Source organism: Phoenix dactylifera, unplaced genomic scaffold (genome assembly GCF_009389715.1).
Source record: "Phoenix dactylifera cultivar Barhee BC4 unplaced genomic scaffold, palm_55x_up_171113_PBpolish2nd_filt_p 000182F, whole genome shotgun sequence".
Classification (NCBI taxonomy): domain Eukaryota; kingdom Viridiplantae; phylum Streptophyta; class Magnoliopsida; order Arecales; family Arecaceae; genus Phoenix; species Phoenix dactylifera.
The window spans coordinates 561,435-589,340 of NW_024067712.1; the positions used below are offsets into that span (position 1 = coordinate 561,435).

The following is a 27,906-nucleotide window of genomic DNA, read 5'->3' on the forward strand; positions in this document are numbered from 1 at the left end:
AAAAATCATGTAACTTAAAAAGGCATTTAACTTATGCATCAAATTGTTCAAAAAATACACGTTCTATATAACACTAAATTATATAAATTTTTTTTTCTCACCAGATGCATACAGTAAAATCTTCAAATCATATGATTTTCAATATGTAAGCAGTTTAAAAATAACAAATCTCTAAGTAGAGATCCACACGAGGCATATGTATAATTCTTATGTATTTCTCTGTTAAATAGAGAAAGCAGGAGGCAAGTATCTACCCAAAAATGACTAACATCACAGCAAGAGAAAAACATAAAGTCCTGCTTGCTGGTTAGGGGCTTCTACTGAAGATAGCTTCAAAAGACGAGCAGGAACTTACCCTATAAAATTCCAAATGCAAGGGGTGAGTTCGTGAATCAGTTCCCAAGTGGGCAGGGTGCTCTATGTCCCTTGTTCTGATTACGAGATTACGCTACACAAACTGTTCTTATTAAACCCAATAATAATGTGAACTTCTGTTAGCTGTTGCAGTCAACATAAGTTTCATAAATATGGGCCAGATCAGGTCAGGTCACAACTCGCACTTCATACAAGTTTTTGCTGCTTTGTGCTTAAGGCATTGATAAGCAGCAGAAGTAATTTCACCAGAAGCTAAGCTGATAAAGTTACCACAGCCAATTTCGTTACACCTTAGCTCTGCATTGCTTTATTGCTCTCTGTTGGGAATGATACAACTTATCAGACTTTATAAACACCTCATGCAAATTTACAGTAGCTCATGAGCCCTCGATTGCTCCATTTGGGAACGGCTGCCACCTAAAGCTGTTGTACCTACACCTTGTCATCATGGAACCACCACCTAGTCTCCTTAGGAGACCTGCCGTTCTTACAGTTCTTGACATACCGGTCATTATCATCAGGGCGTTGCTGCAGTCAAAAAGGTTCAAGTAAAATAATAACAAGGCAGAGAATGTAACACAAGAACAGGGCATGTAAGAGACATGGGGATAGACAAGGACCTTTACAGTCGAGCTTGATAACATGGATAGAATGCTAATACAAACAGAACTTACAGTCATTGCTGGTGACCATGAATCATATAGTATATCTGCCACAAAAAGCCCAAACTAGAATGTCAAAACTTACAGGAGAGGATCTTCACAATCAAATATTTGTCAAACACTGGTAGTTGAATTGTCTTTTTGCAATAAACCAAACAGCAACTTTATAGAATTCATTAAAGAAAGAATCCAACTCAACTGAAGTTGTGAGTTCTAATTCGAAAACCCAATTTAGGATTTTAAGGTACCATATACAAAAAAGTCAACATACAAACACAATATTTAGATGTCAATTATCACATTTATACTCGACAGCCTTTAAAAATGGCATATGATATTCAAAAGGATGAAACGCAGTATCAGAATATGCACAAGATATAGAAATTGATACAAGAGTGGGCCTGGGGACACTAGTAAGATTGCTCTCCACTGTGACTTGGGTGCCATGGATTCACAACACAGAAATAGTCTCTCCGCACATGGAGATAAGGTTACATACATCTAACCCTCCTCAGACTCCACAGTGGCTGGAGCCTAGTGCACTAGAGCCCTCTTGTCGATAGATTCAAGCATATTAAAAAATAATATAAAATTAAAGATGCAAACAGTAAATTGATACAAAACTAATAAACTTTAAAACAATACAAGTTGCTTATGAGCAATATAGTTTCACCCAAAAAATAAAAAGGTTTTGTACATAAGAAACCTAGTAAACTATTCTAATACTTTAAGGCCTCCATCATCATCCCTTATCTAAATACATATAAAATGCAATAGAATTCAAACATACAAAACTCATAGAATATACGTTATCCCTTGGTAGCCAGAATTTTTTCATCTAGAGCAACACACTTGCTTTAGAATATTATTGAAAACTAGAACCTGCTCCCCCTAGCTAAGCACTTTCCTACTAAGGGCCTATTTGGATGATTAGACTGAAAATCCTATGGGATTCATGGATTAGGCTAGTACAACCAACATGGGCTACACCCATATTCATAAATACCTAGGAATAGCTTTAGAGTGGGCCGGCCATGCTCAATTTTTTTTTTCTCCCAATGGGATTTGGGCGGGTCCACTCCAATATAGGCCTAGCCCAACCTATAATACTGTGAGCTTGCTGATTGTACTAGCCCAATCCACGAATCCTAAAATATTTTCAGCCAATCATCCAAACAGGCCCTAAAAGTGTCTCTAGAGTATCCGTTTCCGCACATCCAGACCTTGACCTATTCCAAACCTGCTCCCACTTAAGCACTTCTTTACTAAAAATGTCTCTAAAGTATCCGCTTCCCCAAACCACACATGGACCCACACTCACACCTGCTCCTGATTATGGAAATTAAGTATTATCCTAACCACATCCCAGTTAAGGTATGTTATGAAACCTACAGCAGAGTTCCTAACCAAGTCGAGGAAACTTCTAAAATTTCTTTTGACAATTTGCAATATCGCAATCCGAGGTCTCACTTGCTTTATCCTCACATTTTATGCACATTCATCACCCTCTTGAAAAAGCTTTCATCTGATTCACATTACATTCTAAATACCGTACCTTCTTCATTTCTTACTCTTAACCATCAATTCAATTGTGCATCGATTCTGCATCACCTTTGAGCATCTGAACCCTCTTGATAGGTGAAAATTCTCATGCCCCAAAAAAATGTCAAACTTCCTTGTTTTACATATTTTTGTTTCTTCCATCCCCAGATTGTTAGCATTGTTCAGCCAGCAATTATTCCCCCAAAAGGATTAAGGATGTGGTAGTCCTTTATTCCACAGGAACTTGGGAACAATGTTTGAGCCGCAAAGCTATGGATGTATGCACTCATTACTGTATATTTTCCTAAAAAATGAACACCTTATTGAGTTTCCTGAAAGAATCCAGAAACTAAAGGGTAGTGCAGGTTTCTGATAAACAAATGGGCATTCCTATCTTTATTTTGGTTCATAATGGACTGTAGGATTGTTTAAGGAGGGGTTTTGAGGAAGCCACTAGTTATTTTGAGGTCATCCCTTAGTTTCATCGAAAGAGGAAAAATTGACTAAAATGTAGAAAGAATCGCTAAGCTCAACCCCCATTTGAGTTGCACTCCCCAATTTCTAATCAGTGATCACATCTGTGGTTGCACAAGACTATCAGTAAATTGGCAAGCATGATAGGTAACTCCACAGGAATGACCATAAAACAAAGAAAAAATAGACTATTTAATGTTCAGTGTAAGAGAAAAGTTTCCAGTTTCGATTTAAAAGGGAGGCAAGATTCGTCACGAAGGTAATATCTGAATATATGTGGAGGTCAACTGTTTGTACTAAGGCATTTTTTGACATCAACAATTGGTAGAGGAGTAGAGTGGCATCAAACTAGGGGAAACATTAAACACAAAAATAGCTGGTTTTGGATAGCACTGGAAATGATGGTTTAGAAGCAGAAGGTGCTCACCAGAAAATCATGGCTTAATTTCCTAATCCAATTGATGGCTTTCATACAAGAATGTAAAATGCAGTATCATTTTACTGTTGTTAGTCTCAGCACTGCTCTAAATAGCATTGTCATTGACTAAGCCTTCTTCAAGGGGATATGTTCAGAGCCCTGCAAACCTTCAATTAAAGAATTGTTGGTAGTGGCATAGTGTGGGAAGATTCTTGAACCAAATGATATGGCTGAGAGTAGTGATGATGCACTTTTCAAATTCTGTTCTCCAGATCAGAAGAAACCTGACTTTGGCAAACCTTCAGGCAGAGGGTCATTAAGCAAAGAGGACAAAGCACCTTGCTCTATTCAAAGAACCTAGAGCAGGATGAGCTGGTTCAAAAGTTGGTTTTTCAAACTAGAAATTCAAAGACTAAAATTGTTGAAAGTTGGTCAACATGTAGGAACCACAGGTTCTAAGAAAATGAGGCTAGAAAATATCCTTAAAAATCCAAACAAGATAACAAGAAGGTATGCTATAGTTCAGTATGATGGCAGGGATTTGAACTAATAGCAGACGACTGGAACAGTAAAATGCAGAATTAAGAATACTGTCGACTTGAGCATTAACAACAACTATGCCAAAGGAGAGAGAATTTCTTCATTTTGGACTTCAATAAAATGCTATTTTTTTATTTTTTATGTCAAAAAGATCAATCCCTCCAAAATTTTTCTTGAATGCAGAACATTAATACCATGGATGGCAAGACCATCCCGAACCGCCTGGTTCAGGGTATGTTGAGCTGTACCGGCCACAGATCGGGACGGTCCTCACAAGCAAAATGAGAATCGGCGATGGAGGGCGGAAAAGAAAATAGAGAAAGAGAGGGGGGGAGAGAGGGGGAGAGAGAGAGAGGGAGAGGGAGGGAGGAGTGATGGATGCTGGGAGAGGGAGAGGGAGGGGCCTCAGAAGCCCTCCTTTCCTCCTTCGGTCGTTCGCACGAATGAAACAGGGCTCAACCCCTTATTTTATTTTTTTTCACTTCTTAAGTGAAGTCGGCGACTTCACTTAAAGAAACCAAAAAAATAAAAAAAAAAATAGGTCGAGCTCTGTTTCGAACGAAATAGTGCCCCGCCCAATGTGCAGACGACCGGAGGAGAGGAGAGCTTCCAAGCCCCCTCTCTCTTCGCATCTCTCCCCCTCCTCTCTCGCCCCCTCCCTCACCCTCCCTCTCTTTTCCTCTCTCCTTCTCCCTCTCCCCCTTTTGTTTTTCTTTTTCGCTATGCACCAAGACAGGACGGTACGGTACCACACTGTACCACCAGCCTACTGTTAGAAGTATGCCCTAAAAGGAAATTTGGCAAACGTACTGTAATTGTTCTGGGACATAAAATTTGTACTTAACCTTTTTATTGATTAATAAAAATTAGGCATTTTATTCATTTATGTTATTATGTGTCCATGAATCGTCCTAAGAATTAATAAGATGATAACATATATTCTCAAGAGTTGAGAATCTAAGACATATGTCATGAAGTAGTTAATTTCTGAATTGCTCCTGATCGATGGATCATCACGAAGGACGGTGATCGATCCGATGAAATTAGTACACAGATCACTTTTTTTGATGAATGAGTTTTAAGTCCACAGTGTGGAGACACAGGAGTGATTGTGCAAGTGCTTGTTAGAGAACAAGGGTACTGAGCGTGACCAAAGCAAAAAGTCACTTGAATGTCTATCCACTCGTCAGTCACTTACTTGATGCTGCAGTTATATGACTAGTACTTAGACTTGCGATACCTCAGCTACTCACGGTGAGGTTGTAGTTTGACGAGCATATAAACATGGGCCCTAAGGATCCTCGTGGTGCAGATTAGCTACAGTAGGTTCACTGTCGGATTAGGGTTGCATCTAGATGGGATCTATCGACCTTGATAGATTGGGAATGATCCTATATGATTTATGAGATTAAGTTCGAAAAACCTTGGCCAGGGCAGTTCTGAAAAAAGAGTTTTCCAATCTCGAACTTGAATCAAATAAATTTGACATAAGACGATGGAGTTTGACGAGTTATCCATAACCTCCGTCATATCGGAATTCACGATAGAGGTACTGTATCATATGCTAACTGCACCTAGAGGTTCATCCATTCTGTTCTGTTGGGTTGCCATTATATGCTGCTAGGTATCACTAGTGAATTGTTGGACTCAAAGGTATTCACTTGATCAGTGAACCCTGATGAGTAGAGTTGAAATTGTTTCAACCCATTGAAAGAAGTTTCAATGATATTATGATAGAGATCATAATATATATCTCACTACTAGAGAGAATAGATCCTATGGGGTCACATACAATAGAGATTTTGATCGTTCCGACGGTTGGATTGCGATTTAGAATCGCAATTGATCTAGATTGTCAATTTGATTAACAATTGATTTAACCCACTAAGAGTGAGTGAGCTAAAGAAGAAGGATTTGCAATTGGATTGCAATTTAATTGATTCAATTGGACCTAATTAAATTAGGCTTAACCTTATTGGATAAGGATGGGAAGGCCTAATTAATTAGAACTTCTTATTAGATAAGAAACTTAATTCATGAAGTCCAATTTGGATCCTAATTGGATTAGGATTCATATGAATCAAATTGGAGGACACATTGGGTTCTAATTGGATTAGAATTCAATTGATCAAGAGGAACCAAAAATTTTCTAATTGGATTAGAAAATTTGAGCATGAAAGGATGGGATAGTTCCATCCTTCATGCATGCCACACAAGGGAGAAAAGGAGGGGCGTCCGCCCCTCCTTGTCACACGCCCAAAGAAAGGACGGGGGCGTCCCTCTCCTTTCCTACTTTGGTCCCACATGCCACATGGAGGGGCATCCGCCCCTCCTTTCTCTTAAACGCGGATTGCCACACGGCGCAAGGTAAGCCCTTAGATTCTCTCCAATCCCTCTTAAGTAAGACGTGTGATAAAATTAAGTAAGGGTGTGGTAGAATTTGGAGGAATGAATCAAGAAGTGATTTCTTATTGAAATTATTCCTTGTTTAGCTAGGCATAGAATGCCTATAAAAGAAGGGGTGGCGTGGGGCATTAAGAAGAATTGGAGCTCTCGTGTTTCAGCCACCCCATTCATCTTCTCCTCCTCCAGCCGTGTGCAAAGAAAAGAAGAAAAGAAGGCGCAGGCTTCTTCCTCTTCCTCCTTCCTCTCAAAGCATTCAAAGGGTTGATTGAAGAGAGAGAAAATCAGCCATCAAAGGTGATCTCTGCAAGAGAGCTAGCACCCCGGTGAGATCTTGGAGCAATCTGTACCTCGTGTGGATACCTGTAGAGGCCCGGACGCTTGTGTGGCTTCAAGCGAACCAAATCCAACGATCATCAGATAGCGGTAAAGATCTACCCGCTTAAAGATAAAGGTACAATCTTTATAATTCTAAATAGTAGATCTGAAATTAATCTAGTCTTTTAATTTTAATCTTTCCTATGATTTCATAATCTTCTGAGTTAGAAAACTCAGAATTTTTTTGAAATCTACGTTCTCTAGGACGTTCATGAGATGAATGACCCCACGCATATCTTTCGCTGCGATCGTCGCAACGCATGTGGGGGTAACTCGACACCTACCAGTACGAGTGTTGGTTCTGGTATTGCCAACCTTGGTTAATACTTAATACTATACTAAATTTATTTTATAGTGGAAACAAATGTTGCAAGAATGAAAACAAAGGTAAAGTGAAGGTAGAGACTACTACAATAGTAATTGATACTAAAATCAAAAAATTGAAAAGGACAGCAAGAAGAATTCATGATGAACTTTTTTCTGAGGAACCACTAGTACCTAGTTACTTACCATGCATATGATTTGCCATCCTAGTGTGTAATGAAAATACTTACTCTATTATTCCATATATTCTACATAACTCAGTGGATAACCTAATACACCCCCCCCCCCAAAAAAAAAAAAAAAAGCTATATGGATATACACAGTTCTAACCCAACGGTGGCTACAACCCTCAAAACTTCAATAGCCAAGATCTACAAAGAATGACACACAATTTTAGAATCCATCGGAACATCTCTCTTATGCTAGCTTCATCGGCCTTTCTTTTATACTTTTTTGATCCCCCTTACTTGCTTCTACCCCCAATTAATGGTTGTCCTGTGCCACCTATGCCCATAGAGGTCACATCAATATGATAGAGTAGAAGAAATACATCATAAAATAGTTGGACTAATACATGTTATTCCATGATAATAGTATGTCCATAATACCTACAATAAGTTATGAATCAGAAAATGTAGTTATGGCACCCTATAGCTTTCACCATTCTAATTTGAGGATATTTAGGCTGTTATTGTGGAAAATCATTCTAAAGGCTAAATATCTGATAGACAAAGCACATACTGAACAAGTTCGGGTCGGGCTCAGCCCAAGGTACAACTAAATTTAGCCAGGCTCGGGCCTAACCCCAATGTACTTACTCGAGCTTTGGATTTCGGGCAGGTCTTGAATTTCCTCAACTTATTTTTTCAATTAAAAAAATTGCAAAACATTTTCATTGCTTCTCATCCCCAAATCGAATGTCTAGTGCAATAGAACTTAGAGATCGAGCGGGAAAAGATGAAAGCAAGCAAGATGAAGGCATATAATGGAGGTTGAAAAGGTACAAGAAGCGGAAGGCATACCAGGGGCTGAGTAGCAGCGGTTGAGGATCGAGGCAATGGAGCACGACAGAGCTCGGCAGTGAGAAGCACTAGCGATTCTGGCGAATCCATATCACGCCAATGTTGAGGTTCCTCGCACTGTTGGCGTCACTAAAGCAGTTCCTCACACGGATCAAGATGGCTATATGCAAATGATGCTGTCGTTTTTCAGATCTACCATGAATTTCATAGCAATTACCCAGCAGAGGATGAGCATGAGGAAACCGCAAGAGGCGGAGCTCCTAAAGTCCACGATGCCCTGGGTGTGCTCTATGTGGCCCTTGGGGATGTAGTATACGTTGGAGTTCACCGTCGACATCTGAAGAAGAGGTGATTGAAGAGGAGCATATTCCCTCTCCCAATTTAGAAATAAGCAGCGAACCGAATAGCCCTAGCCCCTACTGAAGTGAACCAGGGTTACTTAAAAATAGGGTATTTATAATTCAGGTTAGAAACTAGTGCAATAAGAGGACCATAAGCCATGACTGCACCATGTGGCATGACATACACTAGCATAAAGCCTTACAAACTTTCATGTAGCATGGTGATGGATAACCAAGATAGATATTTGTTTCTTGAGCAACCTTTGGACCTTTTAGGAGTGGCGGATACCTTCTATTAAGGGGCTTCGCCTCCCCTATTATGTGTTGTAGTTTTCATGTTGAAAGGGATGCCATTCTTGGGCATTGTATTAAGGGATGTCATGGTGATGTTTGATTAAACAAGCCAACAATCCTCGCAATGGGAAAAGGATTCAAAGTTCTATCTTAATTGTTGCTCAAGAGTCCAAGACCACCTTATAGGTTTTGCATCTCTGTAGCTAAGTGCTTGGCCTACCTTGACAAGAAAGTCTAAGCGAGGCACTATGGTGCAACATGAGATCCCTAATAACCAATTAGGACAAGCCACTGACTAATACAAGATCGATGTTAAAAATAAATTGAGCCTTGGAGCTAGACTAAAGAGTTGACCAACGAGTTGATAAGGGATAGTATCAACATAATTTGATATTTTCTTGGTAGCAGGACCTTAATGTCATGGCATGCACAAAATTGTGCAAACAAGCATGAAATTAAGGTTTTGGGTGCTATGGCCCTAGACAAAGGCGCACCATGGATGCATCAATAGGACCATGGCATAAGAGCGTTGTTGTGGCCTTGAGAGCAGAATCTTGATGGGATAAGAAACAAATGTGCAATCATATATGGAATTCAAAAGGCTACAAGGCTTGATGATTTGGCAACTTAAACATGCAACACTAGCATTATGCATCTCCAGGAGTTTTGCATAGTGATGTGGCATTGGCCATGTGGCTAAATTGCCTTGTGCTTTTGGTGTATGTTCAAGTAAGGACTCGTAAAGGCCCACCTTCATGTGTAGCAAACTAGGAAGTAAGAGATGTAGACTAGGAAAAGAACTTATCTTGTGACACAACTCATTATAATCGTACATTTCAAATTATTGCTTCCATTAGAGAAGGTACTGCCCTAAACTTATCCGACTATACTTCTCGAGTTTTAAAAGCAAAAAAAAAAAAGGAAACAAGGTAACTTTTGCTTTTGTATTCCACCATCGCCCTAATGACTTTCATTTAAAAAATAGTGTTATAAGGAAATCAAATTGAGAAGGGCATAATTGTTGTTTACTTCTCCAACTTCATGAGACCTTCCAACTTTATATAACAACCAGTACCACCACCATATTATCATCAGTGAAGAAATAGCACCTATACGTGTTCAAGGGTCAGGCCAGGTCGGGCATGGGCCAAGCTTTGGCCGATGGTCAACAAAATTTTCTTAGGCTTGGCCTGGCCTTCAAGCCTACCTTCGAGGCCCGAGTCAGCTCTTACTAGAGCTTCAGGCCAAATCTTAGGCTTCATAATATTTTTTATTAAAATATAAAAATATTTAAAAAATGCTTAAAATATATTTTAAATGCTAAAAATATGAATAATTAAATATTGTCAACAATCTATAACATGTCTATCATCCCATTAAGTTCACATATCAACTGTAATTGTTAATTAAGTCTACGAATACATCAAATATAAATAAATAAATACAAAAAAAGTAAACTATTGGGTTGGGCTAGGCTCGGACCAGGCTTTAATTCCCAAGCCCGACCCGCTTATCAAACGGGCCTATTCTCGAGTCTCGACCCAGCTTGTCAGTTCTAAAACCTTTGACCCGAGCCTACCCAAAAGGCTTCAAGCTGGAGTACGTGGGTGAGCCACTGAGCTCATGAACAGGTCTAATAGCATCCATTAAGCAGATGCTACCATTGATAATTACCATCTACAGTGCCATTACTATGCCACCATCTTCACCTCCCATATGATGCACATAGAAGCTGTGAATCCTCATTCCTCATATTTGTCAACAAGCACCATTTCTACAAAAATTTGTGTTAGAAGCTAGTCCATAAAGCCCCACTCAAAAGTAATATCTATTAAGTAGGTTTTCCTTTTCTATCCTAAATCTCTAGTGAGACTCTTAATATGGTTGACCACACAAGACTAGAAGACCATTTGGAGATTAGCATAGTAGTGATGTGCCAATAATTAAGTTGAATTGCAAGAAACATACACTCCTCTTCTCTCTCCTCTTTCTTATTTTTATTTCCTTCTTTTGCCCTTCTTTCTCAACTTAGCCATATGAGTAGATAATAGGAAAGGGTAGGGTGATGTTCCCAAGCAAGCCTCTTAAAAAGGGTTTCAACCAAGATCCGTCGTACAGGTACCGGTCGGCGTACTGGTGGCCAGCCGGACCGGTACGGTACCGGTCCGGTCCGTACCGGCTGGTACGGTGAGCCGGATTTTGGGTTCGATTTGCTTTTTTCAAGTGTTGTCTCTGTTGGATCTTAAATTAAGTAAATTTTGATGTTTTTTTATTACTTTTTTCATGATTTCTGATGTTTCTATACTTGAATTTAGGGTTGAAACATAGATGATGCATGTTATTACTTCCTCCTGTTCCAAATGATAAAATGATACACATAAAATATTTTCAAATTAAGATATAATCATTTACATATATTTAAAGCACTCTCAAATATCTAAAATCGAGATGAGTGCCAATGGCTCTCGTAGATATTCGGATCATAAGTATAGTCAGGAGGAGGCAGATCAACCCAATTAGAAGGAATACGCACCAGGTTATAAGAACTGTCGGATCTCTCGCTCACGCTCTGGCTCTGAGAGGTATCTTCTGATTGTGTAGGGGCCCATCCGAATATGGCGGAAGCAAAATTCGATGCACCATATCCATATTCGTCAGGCTGAGGCTGTGGATAATAGAATCCGTGTCCGTATGCGAGCTCATCTGCAGCTGTATCCTGACTTCCTGAACGACCTCGAGGAGCCCATCTTCTATATCCAATAATATCCTCACGGAATCTATCAGGTGGTCGACCGTAGTCCGTATCCTGTGTAGCACCCGTAAATTGGGACTCACCGGTGAAATGAAGACCACCCTCCAGCTGTGTCTCATAAGTACCATATTGTCCTCCGTTTCCTCCATGGCTAGAAGATCGATCACCACCAGAACCTTCATCGTTGCTGGTCCAAGTCTCCTCGACACTCTCCATTGGGACCCTTTGTTTTCCTTTTCTGGCCCTCTCTGTCTGGCTATCTCGCCTTTCTCTGCTGAGCATCTCTCGATCAGCTCTCTCGGAGGGTGTCTCGTACCAATCATGTGGTGACTGGCTCCCCTGTGCCTGCAGCTGATCAGCTTTGGAAGTGCGCGGAATATTGCACTCAGCTCATTGCTCTGGATCGACCCTAACCTCGGTTGCTATGAAGCTAGCTGGTCGTGGAGACGATCCTGGCTCGTCAAGCTCGGGCTCTTGCTGCTGGCCTACAAGCCAGCCTAGCAGTGAATTATCGTCATCATCGGTGAAGGTCCCGTAAATCAGATCTACATACTTAAGCTCCGCTTCCTCCTGAATGCACTTTAGCCTCAACCGCAGATTGTAGTGCACATAAACAAGGTTGTTGAGGCGCTTATGTGTCAAACGGTTCCTTTGTTTGCTGTGGATAAGGGCGAAGGTGGACCAGTTGCACTCACAGCCACCAGAGGAGACTGTTTAGGAGAGGATCCGGATAGCTATCTGCTTTAGATTTTTCGCGGACCCGCCAAAATACACCCACCAATCAGCTGCAAAAATATTTATGAAAATTACATATATGATGGTTCAATATTAGTAACCAAGTAACACCAGGTGAATGTCTTCCTAATGTGTGACGTACCTGGATTCATATTGTTTGCTGACGACAGCAGCTCGTTGGCCAAAACTGTAGCTGCCCTCTCTAAATATTTTGCTCTGTGAAAAAGAAGCGTGTTCTACCATGTTAATAATTGAAGATGCCGGTATACTTACACATGCTAGTAATTACTAAATTATAGTTACTTCTTCAAGACATAGGGCCGCTTTTTTGGATCATGCTCCATCTTGTAAATCACATTACGTAAAGCATCCAGAAGTTTTTCATCTATACCAATTCCATCTATGCTGTACTGAAATTGGAGATTTAGGTAGTATGTTGCGCATATATGAGACTATCTTAGCATAATTATATAAGTACATCCATCACTATAATTGTCAATATTCTTGCTTACCTGCTAGATGCAATTTTCTACCCATTTGCGCTCCCCACCATCGCTCAATGATGTTGATGTACGACTGGCCATGTGCTGGATCTACCTCCATAATCTGATCCTTTGCCTTGACCATCATGTGATATAAAAACCCCATCTGGGGGTAGATCTCGCTATTTACGGCCCGCAGCACTTCATATAATGATTTGATAGCCTTGACTATTGTAGTGGCCCGCTGTCAGAATGACTGTCTCGTCACCAAGTCTTCTATCTTGCTCCCTTCAGTGCCGGCATAAGAATATCTACTATCATGCCACTCGGGACTGACAAACATCTGACGTAGGGCTCCTCTTTTCTCGAGAACGCTATCAAGTACGATGAAGTTGGTAGCAAACCGTATGACTTCTGATCTCAGAATCTCTCCTCCTGCATACTTTCTCATCAATGAAAGAACCCAGTTATGGTTATAAATATACCTGGTGATGTGTTGGGCTGTCTCCACCGTTTGCTGCACCCTACGAATCTTTCCAATATCCACCAGCATGAGATCGATATAATGTGCAGCACATGAGCTCCAAAAAATGTGGTTGCCGCTCCATCAAGATCTCCGCGGCAACCTTATATTGCGGCCCAATATCAGTGACGACCTGCATGACATTCTCCTCTCCTACTAGATCAATCACATCCTCCTTAAGTTTCAGCATGTACGCGGTGTTGTGCACATAAGCCGAAGCATCAACCGACTTGTGGAAGATCTTCGCATCACAGTATGTCAGGAAGTTGATGATGCTCCGCCTGGTCGACCGGTCCAACCATCACACATGATGGTTAGTCCATATATGGGCCACTTGCTCTTATAGGAGTCAATCCAATTCTCCAGCTCCTCCTTATTGTTGTCAAGAAGCTCACCGTAGATGTCCTTCGGGCCTAGAGGAACTACATCGGGACCGGCAGCTTGTATGGCGGCAATGGCAGACCTGTAGTACGTTGTCTGCCACATTCGCTGGAATATGGCTGAAGTGAAACTAGGATCCAATAGCTCGCCACATAGTTTTCTTCTTATCCTTCATCCACATTGTGTCTACCCTCTACTGCCTTGAATTTCTGCTGGGGAGAGCATGCGAATCTACATCATGAATTGTCGCTCCTTGTGGAATTCCTTTAGATGACTTCTTTCGGCTACCAAAACTACCTAGCATAGATGCAATCCGACCACGTTCTTTGCCGACGCCCTCCCTGACTGAAGTTATCCTCAAGAACTCTGGATCTAGTCTAGTGCTCCTAGAACCACCGCCTGACTCATATGAAGAGGGCTCAAATCGAGCCCTATGCCTAGCCACCTCCCCCTGCTGCCACTGATCATCCAGGCTTGCCTGCATGGCTGCCTGAATATCTGTCTTCTCCTCATCTAGATCCTCAACCTCCTCTAGCTCTCTAGAGTGATAGGAAGGTGGTTGTCACTCGGCGATCCACCTCCGCCCTCTTCTTGGAAACCCTCTTCTTCACTTCTTTGACCTCAGTGAGATTCTGCCTTATCAGCACACGAATCTCGCCTGGACAATTCGGGCACGTAGCAATCTCACCGAATTTTTCGGCTAAATGTTGCATCAACCTGGTTACCCCTCCTACCTTGAAGACCTTAAGTTGCATTGAAACCGGTGTCGTTGCCCCTCTCTTCCAAGTCTTCGCCCATAAGACCAGCCAATATCACGCTTTGTAGGGTTCATTTTTCTTGATGGCTCAATTCCTACAATAAATGTACAACATATCAAAAAATTAAGCTAATGGAGTAAATTTTGACATGATCTTATTTTTTTAAGCAATTTATAAACTATTTTTTTAGCTACTTATTAACAAAATTAATGAAATAACATAGAACAAAAAAACCACACTTTAAATAGTCTCCACTGGATTTTTTAGGAAGGACCTCCTCCTGAATTTGTGGGCTATCTCTCAAATCTTCCCTTCTCTGATTACCCCTCAGAGGCTCGCTGGATTTAACAACTCTGGATGCTCTCGTTCGGTTTTTATAGCCAAACGAGTGAGGAAGGCCAAGGAGCTGGACGAGTGCCGGTGTCATTGCCTATTGTCTTGGCCATCAAATTTAAAAAAAGAAGTGGCCGTTGTCGGCCACTTTTTTTTCAAAAGAATGAGAAGTGGCCGAGGCCACTTCCTTTTTTTCAAAACAAACAGAAGTGGCCTCTCGGCCACTTCTTTTACTGTGACCGAAAGGCCATAGCTTTTTTTTTAAAAAAAAAGAAGTGGCCCACACGGCCACTTCTTTCTGAAACCACGCACGGCGCGTGGTTTTTGAAACCACGCACAGCACTGTGGTTGTTTTTAAAAAAAATGATGTACCGGTGCGAACCGGCCGGTTCGCACCGGAACGATGCCGGTACCAAGCGGTACCAACCGGTACCGACTGGTACGGACCACGTATCAGTCGGCTCTCCTATAAAAACCACTCGGTACTGGATTCCACGCGGATCCGGTACCGGTCTAGAGCCGGACCGGTATGGCAGACCATAGTTTCAACCATGGCTCAACATACCGCCCCGAACCGCCTAGTTTGGGGTGTACCGAGCCATACTGGAGGCGGACCGACATGGTTCCACCGCTCGATTAGAGAAACCAAAAAGGAAAAGGGGCAAAGAGAAGGAAAGAGAGGAAAAGAGAAAGACAGAGAGAGGGAGAGAGAGATGACAAGAGAAGGGGCTTGGAAGCCCTCTTCTCCTTCACTCATTCGCAGGCCCCGCTAGGCAGAGCCCCTGTTTCAAACAAAAGAGGGGGGCTTGGCCAACAAAAAAATTTTCTTGTGAAGTCGGCACACTATTTGTTCACTTAAAGAAAAATGGGCGGAGCCCCATTGTTCCAACTTTGCTTAAAGAGCAGCAAAAAAAAATTGGCCAAGCCCCTATTTCGAACCTACAGACGAGCAGAGGAGAAGAGGAGGCCTTTCGAGCTCCCTCTCTCTCCCCCCTCTCTCTCCTTCCCTCCCTCTCTCTTGCTCTCTTTCCTTCTCCCTCTCTCTTCTCTATCTGGCTCCCTTATCTCAATATGCGGTGAGTCAGCATAGCATGATACTGTACCGTACCACCAAACAATCGATACAGGTTCCAGTACTAGTACTACCAACCTTGGTTTCAAACCTTCATAAGCGATGCTAAAAAAAACATAAGGCTAGAAAAACAAAATACCCCTAGGTTATGACCTAAATCCTATCACTTATAGGGTCCTCCACCCAAGCAAAGCAAGCACAAGGCCTTGTACATAGCACCGCCAAATCAATTTTTTTAGGATCACTCATCTACATAATGTTAGCCTAGCATTTTTCACTCAATTTGCAATTCAGAAGATTGGGGTGTAAAATGCCAATTTTGTTCTCATATAAGCTAATAGCACAAGCTAATACCTTGAGGGTGCTCATATGGCCATGTCCCATGTCCAAGTATTAGGAGGTCACCATGTTGGATTCTCAAGGATACTTGGACACTTGACATCCCCATCCTTTTTGGACTCTCAAAATAAGAAAACAATCTAAAAATCATTATATTAAGGGGACTAATTGGCCACCTTTAGTTCGCTTATTTGTGTCCGCTTTGGATGTCTCCAAAAAAAAGCACTGCCAGTTTTTGACCATATTAACAGAGTCAATTGTCCACATTATTATACTCAGAGTCTGCAGTACCAATAGTACCGATGTACCTGTGAAGACCGGTACGGTACCGGTTCGATATACCGGTACGGTACCGGTTCGATATACCGGTACGGTACCGGTTCGATATACCGGTACGGTACCGGTTCGATACCGGTTGGAATTGGTACCATATCAGTACCGGTTCGATACCGGCTGGAATTGGTACCGAACCGATCGAGATAGAAAGAAAAAAAATGCCTCGGACGCGCGGGCACGCAAATGCCACTCTGTGCGGCATTAAAAGCCCACGCGGGGCAGCCCGCGTGGGCTCGCTACCCCGTGCGGCGAGCCTATGCAGGAAATCGCAGCCAGCGCAGGGAACCGCGTGCGGGCCCGGTTCCTTGATAGCAGGCGCGAACGGGCTCACGGTTCCCCACTCGTGCCCGTTTCCCCACTCGCCCTTGCTTGCAGGCACGTTGCCCCGCGCATGGGATTTTTTTTTCTTTATTTATTTTTTTCCTCTTCTTCTTCCCGAACCCTCCTCTCTCCTCTCTTCTCTCTTTTCCAGTTTCCGCCTGTTCTCCCGCGAGCAAAGAAGGAAGAGAGGTCCCGCCCGCGAGCAAGGAAGAGACGTCCTCCTTCTCCCGGTACTTGTCTTCTCTTCTTCTTCTATTCCTCTTTCTTTTCTTCTTCTTCTTACTCTTCTTTTCTTCTTTTTTCCTCTTATTCCGCCTCTTCTTTCCCGTTTCTACCGATGCCGGTCGCACCAGTTTCGGTTCTGTACCGATTTTTACAACCGAACCGTACCGGTACCTGTCGGCACCTGTTCGGTATAACCTGAACCAACCGGTTCCGATTGGTTCAGCATACCATGATTATACTTAACCCGAAACCAACTAGGACACAACAATAGGATACTAATTAATTGCCTATTGGGCACCTAATAAGACATATGACAACTAAAAGCAGTCACTAAAGAAATAGAAAAAGAATTCCTAACTGAAACAAAGCTAAAAAGAGACCAAAAAGAACTTCTTTTAAGTGGGCTTTTCTTTGACCAGCAAAGGGTGGCCCAAAGGGCATGGTAGCTCCACTATAATTCCTTACAAATACCAACTAAGCATCTAAAGGGATAAGGAAGAGAAAAGGAAAAATAGATCTTAGCTACGAACCCTATTAAACCTTCTTTCTTTAGACTAACCCTTGTGTCCTAGAAATTTTAGGAAGAGCCTCCATCTTCTTGCTTTTCCTCAACACCGTTGGGTTTTACTTGGATGCCCAAAAAAATGAACCATCATAAACATTTGGTGCCTCCTCACAAGAACAAAGATGTCGAGGCGAAACGTTATTAAACAGAAAGTTTAAGCATTCAAAGGAGAGCGCCATGCACTCAATCTCTGAAAAAAGGACACAAAAACAAAAAAAACAATTATCCATATCCATAAAAAAAGGGATGAAACGGTATTAAACAGAAAGTTTAAGCATTCAAAGGAGAGCGCCATGCACTCAATCTCTAAAAAAAGGACACAAAAACAAAAAAAAATCATTATCCATATCCATAAAAAAGGATGGAATCTGTTGCTTCTCCAATCTCTCAATTTTCTCAACCATCAGACTTTGCATAAAAATTTCTCATCTAAGTACATTTTATCTGCAGATAGGGTCCAAACAGGCCCTCAAACCTATCCCGATCAGTCCTCATTTCTGCTGTAAAAGAGCAAGCCACTAATTTTTTTAAACCCTGATAAGCATTACTTTTTCTCACTTACCATCAGTAGAACATGTCTTTATTACTTTAAGAACACATCACTAGACCTCTCATATTGGGAGATAGAGGGTATGATTGGAAAAGAAGAAGAATGGTAACACTGAGGGATGTCCCATCGATCAAACATCAATTGATGTGTGCCCATGGAGGATTCTATGGACGAAAGAATCAGCCAAAAAGGGTTTTTATTGTCAATTAGAGCAACATGGGGCAGATATCGTGCAATAGCCAAGCTAAGAAGATGTACTTGGACAATATTCATACGATCAGAATGCCCACAGAGTAGATTGGAGCCCCCAAGTTGCTTAAACAGTTAAGATCTCTAGTATATTGATGTTTTAAATGGTTTAGGGGTATTTACAAGAGCTTTATTTTGAAATAGAAATTCCCATTTTGAAGGTATTATTCTCCACGGCAGTACTCACACCATAGCACCATGATAGTGATAGAAGCACAGTTAGCTGCTTTACTTTTGGAGTTTTTTATACTTAGCCTCTAAGGTACTAGTTTGGATTAATATCTTGGGGTTAAATTACTTGGTTTCTAAGTTATGAATTACATTCAATAAAATCCTAAATTGTAAAATTTTAAGAGTAAAGGTTTGGGAATATTTGTGACTAGATGGATAATTAAACACATATGAGAACTGGTGCACATGAACGGTTTGAAAAAATCTGCCATACTGACCTGTACCACCCCATACCAATTCTGCCACACTATACCAATAGGATTCCTGTATAGTTTCAAGATTTAGTCCAATATATGAACCGAACTAGTCCATACCAATCCGAACCGAACAGAACCACCCCACCCTATACCTCCTAATACTAACCCATGCTGCCTAGTTTCGAGCAGTACTATGACTGGGTGTGAGAAAAGATGATGGAAGCATGTTTTGGGACAAGACCGTACTGTACTAAGCCGGTAATGTACCAGTATGGTTCTTGGTACTGGTTTAGCGAACTTTGGTTTGAATGAATGAAAAAGACGTCCCTTAGACCAGGTTTTTGATACCTTTTATTCCATATTGCGATTTGTTTCTTTCTACTTCTTCCTCTCTAGCTTCTTCCCTCGCCTAAACTGACAGATCTTACTCTTATATTCTTGGGGTAGCTAAAGAGGGCTCAAAACAATTAAGGGCTCTGATTGCTCTATGAAGATCATGGAGGGGTATTTTTTTAGGCCCTTATCCTACTACATAGAGATCTTATGGAATCAAATGCAGCACTCGAAATCTAGATTTCATCATTAAGAAACCATGCATTTGTCCAGAGATAATATTAGATTGCCCAACCCTTAAGTTACCTGACATACAAGCTGCTTGCATCCCAAGTTATATGTTCCGTTAATATATTAGGTTTCTTGGTCCTCAAGTTAAACTCTAAGCTACTTTGCAGGCAAGCTTTTAAGTTACTCGATCTCCAAGTTATCCATTTTATTTATTTACCTAGTCCCCAAGTCATGTGGGCTCTACATATAACGTATGGGATAGTGAAAGGATGCCATGAGTTGTATGAGTCTCTGAGTGATTTCTCTCCTCCCTCTCTGTCTCTTCCCATCTCTCTAGTACCATCTGTTCCCCTATTGCCACTTCTCTCAACTCCTTTACTTTTTCTTATTTTTCTCTATCTTCTCCCTAAATCTGCGAATATTTGTATCACTGCCTGAATCAAATTTCAAGGTCAACATCAAACCTTATACTTTAACCCGAAAACCTTAAAAATGCTTTTCCTAACAACACCACTATCCCCAACCCTTAGATAGGACCTAGAAAGCTTCCCCCTTTCCTTCAAACCACTAAAGTATTCATTTCTTCCCTGTTTTCTGTGATTGGACATCAAGACAATGCAAAATACTTGTTCCCCAATTTCTCCCACATCTTAGGCCCAACAACACCATTGCAGGCCATCTCCTAAGTTGATCAGCATCACTTTGGTATCAGTGCATAACATTCTACTCCATTGTTTGCTCTTTTCCTCCCTTTCCTTCTTTCTTTGACCCCTTTCTTCCACCATGTTATCCAATGCCAAAGTAAACAATCAGTTCGTGGCCTTTGTCCAAGACTACAAGGACACTGAACAACAAATTGCTCATCTTCAAGAGGACACAACTTCATTAAAAACTTCCTTAGATGAAATAAAGCAAGCCCTTGAATCAACACATCAACATTGGTTCTTCTCAGAGACTCATGTTCAAGCACCCCCTCTAAAAACCCATGCTCAAGCAATTGGACATCAAAGAGTTACTGTGATGGATCATAGAGTAAAACTCAAGGTGGCTGATTTTCATAATGGACATGAACCAGAGGTCTTCCTAGATTAGGTTCATGCTCTTGAAAACTACTTCAAGTGGTAACAGCTTGCAAAGGAGCGTCAGCTCCTATTTGCAAAAGCCAAGTTGAAGGGGACAACACAGGTATGGTGGGCCAAATGTCAACAAAGCAATTATGTGACTATTCAAAGTTTCAAACTTTGGAGGACATGAAGATAGCTTAACAAGGTATTTTGTTCCAACTAATTATAAACAACAGGTTCATCTCCAATCCACCCAGCTGGTGCAGGGTAGTTCCATAATGGAACAATACATGTTGAAGTTCTACAGTTTGGCAGCATGATCCAAGTTTCCTTGGAACAAGGATATGATGATTTCAGTGTAAAGCCAAGGTATGAACCTCCAAATCTCAAATCTCAATGAGGTGAGCAGCTAGACTCTACCCGTTGGCTGAAACGTCACATATCAAATGGAGGAAAATTTAAAGATAAGATCAGCCACAAAGCATTCTACATCAAACATCTTCAAATTAGAGCAATCACTACTAGATATGAACCATCCTAAGCATGGTCTGCTGAACCCGTCGAAACCGACCGGTTCAGCCTGTACCGTACCGGTGCCGGCCAGCATCGGTACGATACAGCCACAGAATTCGGTTCGGACCCCAAAGGGATCAGAACCGAAGAGGTCGGAACCGAACGGCTCCTTGCCAGTACCGATGCGAACCGGTGTGGTTCGCACCGGTACAAGCCCAGTACCAGTGTGAACCGGTCCGATTCTCACCGGTACAAGCCCGGTACCGGCACCGGGGAAGAAGAGGAAAGAAGAGGAAAGAAGAGGAAGAAAGAGGAAGAAAGAAGAGGAAAAAGAAGAGGAAGAAGAGAGAGGAGACGAAGAAGAAGCCTACCTCCTCCCTCGGGCCGACCTCCTCCCTCGAGCTGACGAGGATCACCCGTTCTCCGGTGCGGTTCCGGCCCCTTCTTTGCTCGCGGGAGAAGGGGAAAAGAGAGGAGAAGAGAAGAGGAGAGGGAAAAAAAGAAGAGGAGACGGTTCGGAAAAGAGAGGAGAAGGGTCGGAAGAAGAACAGGAGAAGGGGAAAAAAAAGGAGAGTGGCCGGCGGGCAGGGCAGCGCGCCCGCGCACGAGTGGGGAAACGCGTCCCCGACTCGCGCCTACACGCGTTCCATGCGGTGCGAATCGCACGTCCACGTGCAGGAAATCGCACGCGCGCGATTCCCCATGCTCGCGTGCAGTTCCCTACGCGGGCTCTCCGCGCAGGGCAGCGAGCCCCCACGTATTGCCACTCTGTGGCCGAATGCGGACGCTCGTGCGTCCGCACGTTTTTTTTTTTTAAGCGGAACCGGTTTGGTACCGATTCCAACCAATACTGAACCTGTACCGGTCTTCACCGATACGTCGGTTCGATCGGTCCCGCGTACCTTGATCCTAAGCCTCTATAACAGTCAGCAATAAGCCATCACGCACCATAAGTACACAAAACTGGTTGAATGCAAGTTCCAAATAGAGAACTGAAATCCAATGCTTTACTTGCAAGAGATTTGGCCATTTCTCTGCACGGTGTCCATCATTGGTGATTTTCACTGACAAAAGACCCTTTTTTCACTAATAGAACTTTTGAACAAAGAGCAAAAGAAGTCATCATAAAGGTGAGAGAAGATTGGAAGAACCAACATTATGCCTAAATATGCAGTTTGCAAGCTTGGTTTAAAAACAGGGGCATATCTCCATCCATGCAAGGTGGCATGGGGAATAACCGAAACCTAAAAAGGTCCATGAATGATGCTTGGCCACCTACTCAATTGGAGACTTGGTTGATACCATGCAATGTGATGTCCTGTCAGTGGAAGTATGTCATATCCTCCTTGGGCATCCTTGGCCTTTTGACCATTAAGGTCAGCATGATGGCTATGCCAACATGTACTTATCGCAACATGGTGAGCACATGAACCTACAACCGACAAAGCTGAAGCGGAATGCCAAAACTTCCCATCTAAAATGAGTTGAGCCAAACAGTGTTGGAAGTTTGGCCCCATTCATGGAAGGGGTATTTTAGGCCCTTATCATTCTACAAGGAGTTCTTATGGAATCAATCACAGCATTTGAGTTATGAGCAGTCCAGATTTGATCATAAAATAAGTTCATAATAGTTTAGAGATATTACATACACCCTTAGGTTATTTTCCCAGGTTACATGTCCATTTGATGTATTAGGTTAGTTGTTCCTTAAGTAAGACTATGAGTTACTTGGCAACCAAGCCTTTAAGTTACTCGGTCTCCAAGTTACCTTTTTTATTTATTTGCTCACTTAGTCCTCAAATCATGTAGGTTCTATATATATAAATATATGGGATAGTGAAAGAATGTCATGAGTTGTATTATATAAGTTGTGCCAGAGAGTAACAAAATGGCTTCTCTAATCCCTCTCTCTTCCCCTCTCTAGTGCCATCTATTCACTATGCCACTTCATCTCTCTAACTGCTTTACTTCCTGTTATTTTTCCCCATTGTATCTTCTCTTTCAATCTGCAGATATTTGTATTATTGCCTGAATTAAATCTCAATCATCATCAAACCTTCTTCTTTAATCCTACAACCCTAAGAAAGCTTCTCTTAACACCAAACACGATACCTAAACCCTAGGAAGGACCTAGAAAGCTTCCCTATTTTTTTCAATCGACTAAACTGTTCACTTCTAAGCTATTTCCTATAATTGGACAGCAAGGCAACAAATTATTTATTCCCAAATTTGTCCAACATCTTAGGCCTGACTATGCTATTGCAAGCCGTCACCTAAGTTCACCTGCATCGCCTCTTTTTTCTTCATTTTCCACTACAGTGCAGGGGATTTTTAACAACATATAATTTTATTATGCTCAGTTTATTGCTTTAACAAAGAAATCCATATAGATTTTCCTGTTTTGTGCTGAGATTAATTGATAAACAAATTTCTGCCATCTTTATGTTACAATTTTTTCAGTTAAATTCAGCTCTCCTGTACTCAAGAAAGAACAGCCCCCTTTTAATTTGGATTTATTTTGTTATAAATCTTTTCTTGATAGTCTTTGATTGCCCTGAACTCTAAAGACCCTTTCTCCCTAGAATTACCTCTGTAGAGTTTAAAGCACAGATTCTCCAAGCTCTGTTATTAAATTAAATCAATGATTCTCTCTCTTCCATGTTTTTTGCAACAGGATATCAAAGCAAATTGTTGATCTCATCTTTATCTACATTAGCACTTAAGGTCCATCCCTGCATTTTAGGCCATTCCTATGTAATACTGTGTTACGATGATGGTTATCAAATTTGGGAATTATGTAGGAGTCTGCATCAAAATATTATTCAGATGATAACTTAGTCTAAATAAACAAGTTTGTCATTCAAAATCAAAGAGTATAAAAAGCTCAAATAAAAACTTGAAATATGAAGTTATGGCCCTCAAATACTGTGGTTATAATTAGATCCAACAATCAAAAATTTTAATATAACTAAAATCGTAAAACTAAATACCAACTAGTAGCAATGATAAATCAAATGCTTATACTACAAAAATTTTCCATCAAGATCCTCGACTTTCGTAGACTTTAACTCCACTGCTTAATCATTAAGAAAAGATGGCAAAGGGCATAACATCTAAGCTTTAAGAAAAGATGGCAAAGAACAACTAGTACATAAGCTTTATGAAGATGGCAAAGATCAATTACGACCAATAGACCCTAACTATAACCATCTCAACCATTGATCCCAAATTCTAATTCTTAAAATCAACCATTGGATGAAGCAAGATAATGATCCATCTTATGATAGAAGAACAGATTATTCCACTACAAACTCAAAATCTTTATAGGATTTTAGTTTCTTGTTTAACAACAAAACCTATGAAGGTTGTTGTTCAAGAATCTTCTAGCCCTTCATTATGGTATTATTATAAGCATAAATCCACCTTTAACTTTTGAATATTCATGAATCTTCTATGTAACAGCCCATGACCTCACCAAAAGGGCTAGCCTGAAGTTATTATTTGGGTATGTCTGTCCTATATAAATAGTGAAAAAAAACAGCATAACCTACATTTTATAGGGATAATATTTCCTTATATAAATTAATATAGCATTTGATAACTACATGCATATGATCAAATAGCCACGTAACCTCAAAACAATGAGAATAAAAATGTCCAAATTCAATATATCTTTAAGTTCTAAAAAATGAAAGAAAATATTTGAATAGCAATGAAAAGGGTTCAAAATTGCTACTTACAACATATTTCCAAATATTTCAACTTCAAGACATAAATAATGCATATATCATATATGCATGTGTATTCACAATACAAAAATATCAAATACCTATGAACTGCATTTATTTTTCAATATTAACTTCAACCTAACACTATCAATACTATGAGCCTAAAGAAGTTGCATCGCACAAAATACTGTAATATAGTTTACTTCTTACTTATTTTCATTCCTTTATTTCAATTTTCAATTTTTTTTGCACTTTCTTTTCCTTTGTCTAAAACTTAGAAACTTGGATTGCCAAAATCCACAAACCCGACAAAACTAAAACTAAAACTAAAATGGAAAACAATTTTCCAAACCATGACTTGTACTAATGTTGCCTCCATATATCGAATATAGCGTAACTGTAATTTCTCCAGCACCTCTTTGTGAATTTCATAAATAGGGTAGACACAATCATTAGCATCAACACGGTACATTCCGACATATGGCATAACCAAGAAGTCCCAGATAAAAGGTATGGAATAGCCCTAAAGTTCTTTAATGCTGGTTTTCCTCTTTGAGCCTGTTTGGATGCGGTCAGTGACCATGCTTTTTTATGGGATTGGCACAATTCCAAGGAAATTCTAACCATCATGGAAACAGAAACCTCAAATCTGTTTGGATAAAATTTTAAGAATTTGAAATACCAAAGAAAATAAGAGACATTGATCCTGTTCATCTATAATGGTTGCGTAAAAATAATTCCACCTCAAAATGTAACAATGCCTTCTTCCCCTCAAATCTCTCTCAACCATATCTGATCAAGCTCCTTTCTCTTAAAGCTCTCCCATGCAGATCAACACAGCCCCAAATCCTTTCCTTCCTTGACATAGATGACACTCCTCCAGCCTCTTCTGCAAAACAATAGAACCAACCTACACTTTTCTTTCCATTGTTCTCTTTTTCTCATATTCCACTGCTCGGGAAGCAGGGAATATCTACTGATATTATCAGATTATTTTCTTAATAATATTCAAATGACTTGTAGGAAAAACTAAGAGTTTGGTTGTTGGTGATGTGAATGTGATAAATCTGAACTAGCTAAGAGGTGTATATAAGTTGAGAATGCTATTTTTTGAGCAAAAGAATACTAGTATTTTTTGAGCAAAAGTATACTAACTGATAATATATATATATATATATATATGCAATGTACAGAATCAAAATAATAATTATATTCAATTAGGTGAAACTATTGATACATCTTTCCATAACAAGTGCATTATGCATACATTATGTATAAACTAATTTGGGTTGTAACTATTTTTCTAGAGTATTTTCCTATGATCAGCCAAACAACAAATAACAGCAAACACCAATGGTAATCTTTTTCTTGATTTCCTCCCATAGCATCATTATATTCCTACATTTTCTCTATCCTAGGTAATTCTAATACAAACATCAAAACAGGCCCCTAATGTGTTTAATGACCAGCTTATGCAAGGTCAAATCACACCATGCTGGTTACTTTCTTGCTAAGAACTTAGAATATAACTCAAGGTGTAATTAGCACCTCAAACCAACATCTATCTGGGGATTATGGGCACTAGCGATGTAGTACTGAACTTAGAATGTGAAGTGCAAATAGAAAGTCAACGTCCCTATTATAAGATAATGACCTAGGAATAACATACAAATGTATTGCTTCCATCAAGAGCAAATTAGTAACATGTAATGTACCGGAGAAAGGAAAAGTATTGGATAAGTGCCTAGTGCGTGCCACCCGGCTGAATGGTTGTCGAAAAAGAAATCATTGATAGGAAGGAAAGAGAACTAATAGGTCTAGTTGTATAGAAGAGAGAAAAAGTAAGAGAAGGAAAAAGAGTATGGACAAGAAAGAAAAAGGAAAAGGTTTCTCCTGCATTGCTGGTGTGTTGTCTAAAGTGTTCTTTTTCCCCTTTTTCTTTCCTTCCCGGTGGAAGGAGGGGCAAACATTTATAGTAAGAGATTAGCAGGACAAGCTATCATGGAAAACCCTAATATTTGTGTTGATCAAATATAAGGATGATTAAATGACTTTGCTGCCACCATATAGGATTCTCTAATGTGGCCTCACAACCATGATCTAGTTTCAGCAAAGCATCCCTCTCGACGATCCTCTTATTTGAGTTATGGAGACCTTACTCAAGTATTTTGACCAAGGATGGACTGCCTTGGAACTGCTAAACTTCCGGTTACAGAATGACTTCACTAGCTTGCAAAGACCACTCATCAGAAGGCGAACTTGCCTCCATACTAGATACAAATATAACAAGGCCCAAATACAAAATAAATGACCCAGAATGAACTTAAAAGAAGAGAATGATCCAGTAAACTAATCTTTCATCCTTTAAATTCTTGATATTATATGGACAGAAAAAGCATTTAACAACTGCCTAGCTGTTTCGATAACCCTAGTATCCAAAAATGAGAACCAGAACACCCTACATAAGACCATATAAAAATAAATAAATAAATAAAACATGGCAGAGTGGAGGATTACCTAAACATATATGTCCATTGCTATAAACATGAGGGTGCAGAGGGGCGGGATGGAGAAAGATGACCTGATTATCACACCCATATGTATATATAAATATATATTACAAAACGGCATTCCTATAGAATCAAAGGCCAAAGAAAGTAGAAAATGGGATCGAATCCAATCACCTGCGGAGCTTCCATGGGGTAATGCTCGGGGAAATCGACCTGAAGCTGGTAGGTCTCGTTGGCATAAAGCGTCCCGGAGGCGCCGACCACTTCGATGATCCACCTTGCGATCGAAAAGAAAAGAAAAGGGTTTCAAGCCAAATTGATTAGAAGAAAGCAGAAAGGAGGGAGGGAGGAGGAGATGGAGCCCTAGGCGGTGAACACCTTTGGAGGTTGTCGGTGGCCTTTTGCTTGAAGCCAGCCGGCGGATTGGCCTGCCATTCCTTCAGCTCCTTCTGGAGGCGATTGCTGGCGATCTTGCTCAGAACCTGGAAAGCGATAAAAAGAAGAACGATAAAAGAGAGAAGATTGGAAGAGAGCGAGCGAGAGAGAGAGAGAGAGAGAGAGAGAGAGAGAGAGAGAAACCTTCTTGGAAGGAGCGGAGGAGCTGGTCATGCTTCGGGTGAGAGCGGCGGCGGAGAGCAAGAGAGAGGGGGGAAGGGAGGAGAGACCGTCGCTTGTCACGGACTTCGAGTAAGGTGGTCTTTATTC

General features: G+C 40.8%; 1 protein-coding gene across 2 annotated transcripts; it reads right to left on the reverse strand.

The window, feature by feature from the left end:
* Nucleotides 1-443: 443 nt before the first annotated feature.
* Nucleotides 444-27,906, reverse strand: LOC103723967 (probable ubiquitin-conjugating enzyme E2 16). Of its 2 annotated transcripts, none has more exons than XM_008815071.3 (6): nt 27,781-27,906; nt 27,580-27,683; nt 27,376-27,478; nt 27,209-27,272; nt 1,050-1,084; nt 444-903 (listed from the first exon to the last, which is right to left on the reverse strand). In XM_008815071.3, the coding sequence occupies exons 1-6, from the start codon at nt 27,808-27,810 to the stop codon at nt 808-810; spliced, it is 432 nt and encodes a 143-aa protein (XP_008813293.1). In that variant the 5' UTR covers nt 27,811-27,906; the 3' UTR covers nt 444-807. The 2 variants fall into 2 exon arrangements, with proteins under 2 accessions (XP_008813293.1, XP_008813292.1); XM_008815070.4 differs by having other exon boundaries at nt 996-1,084.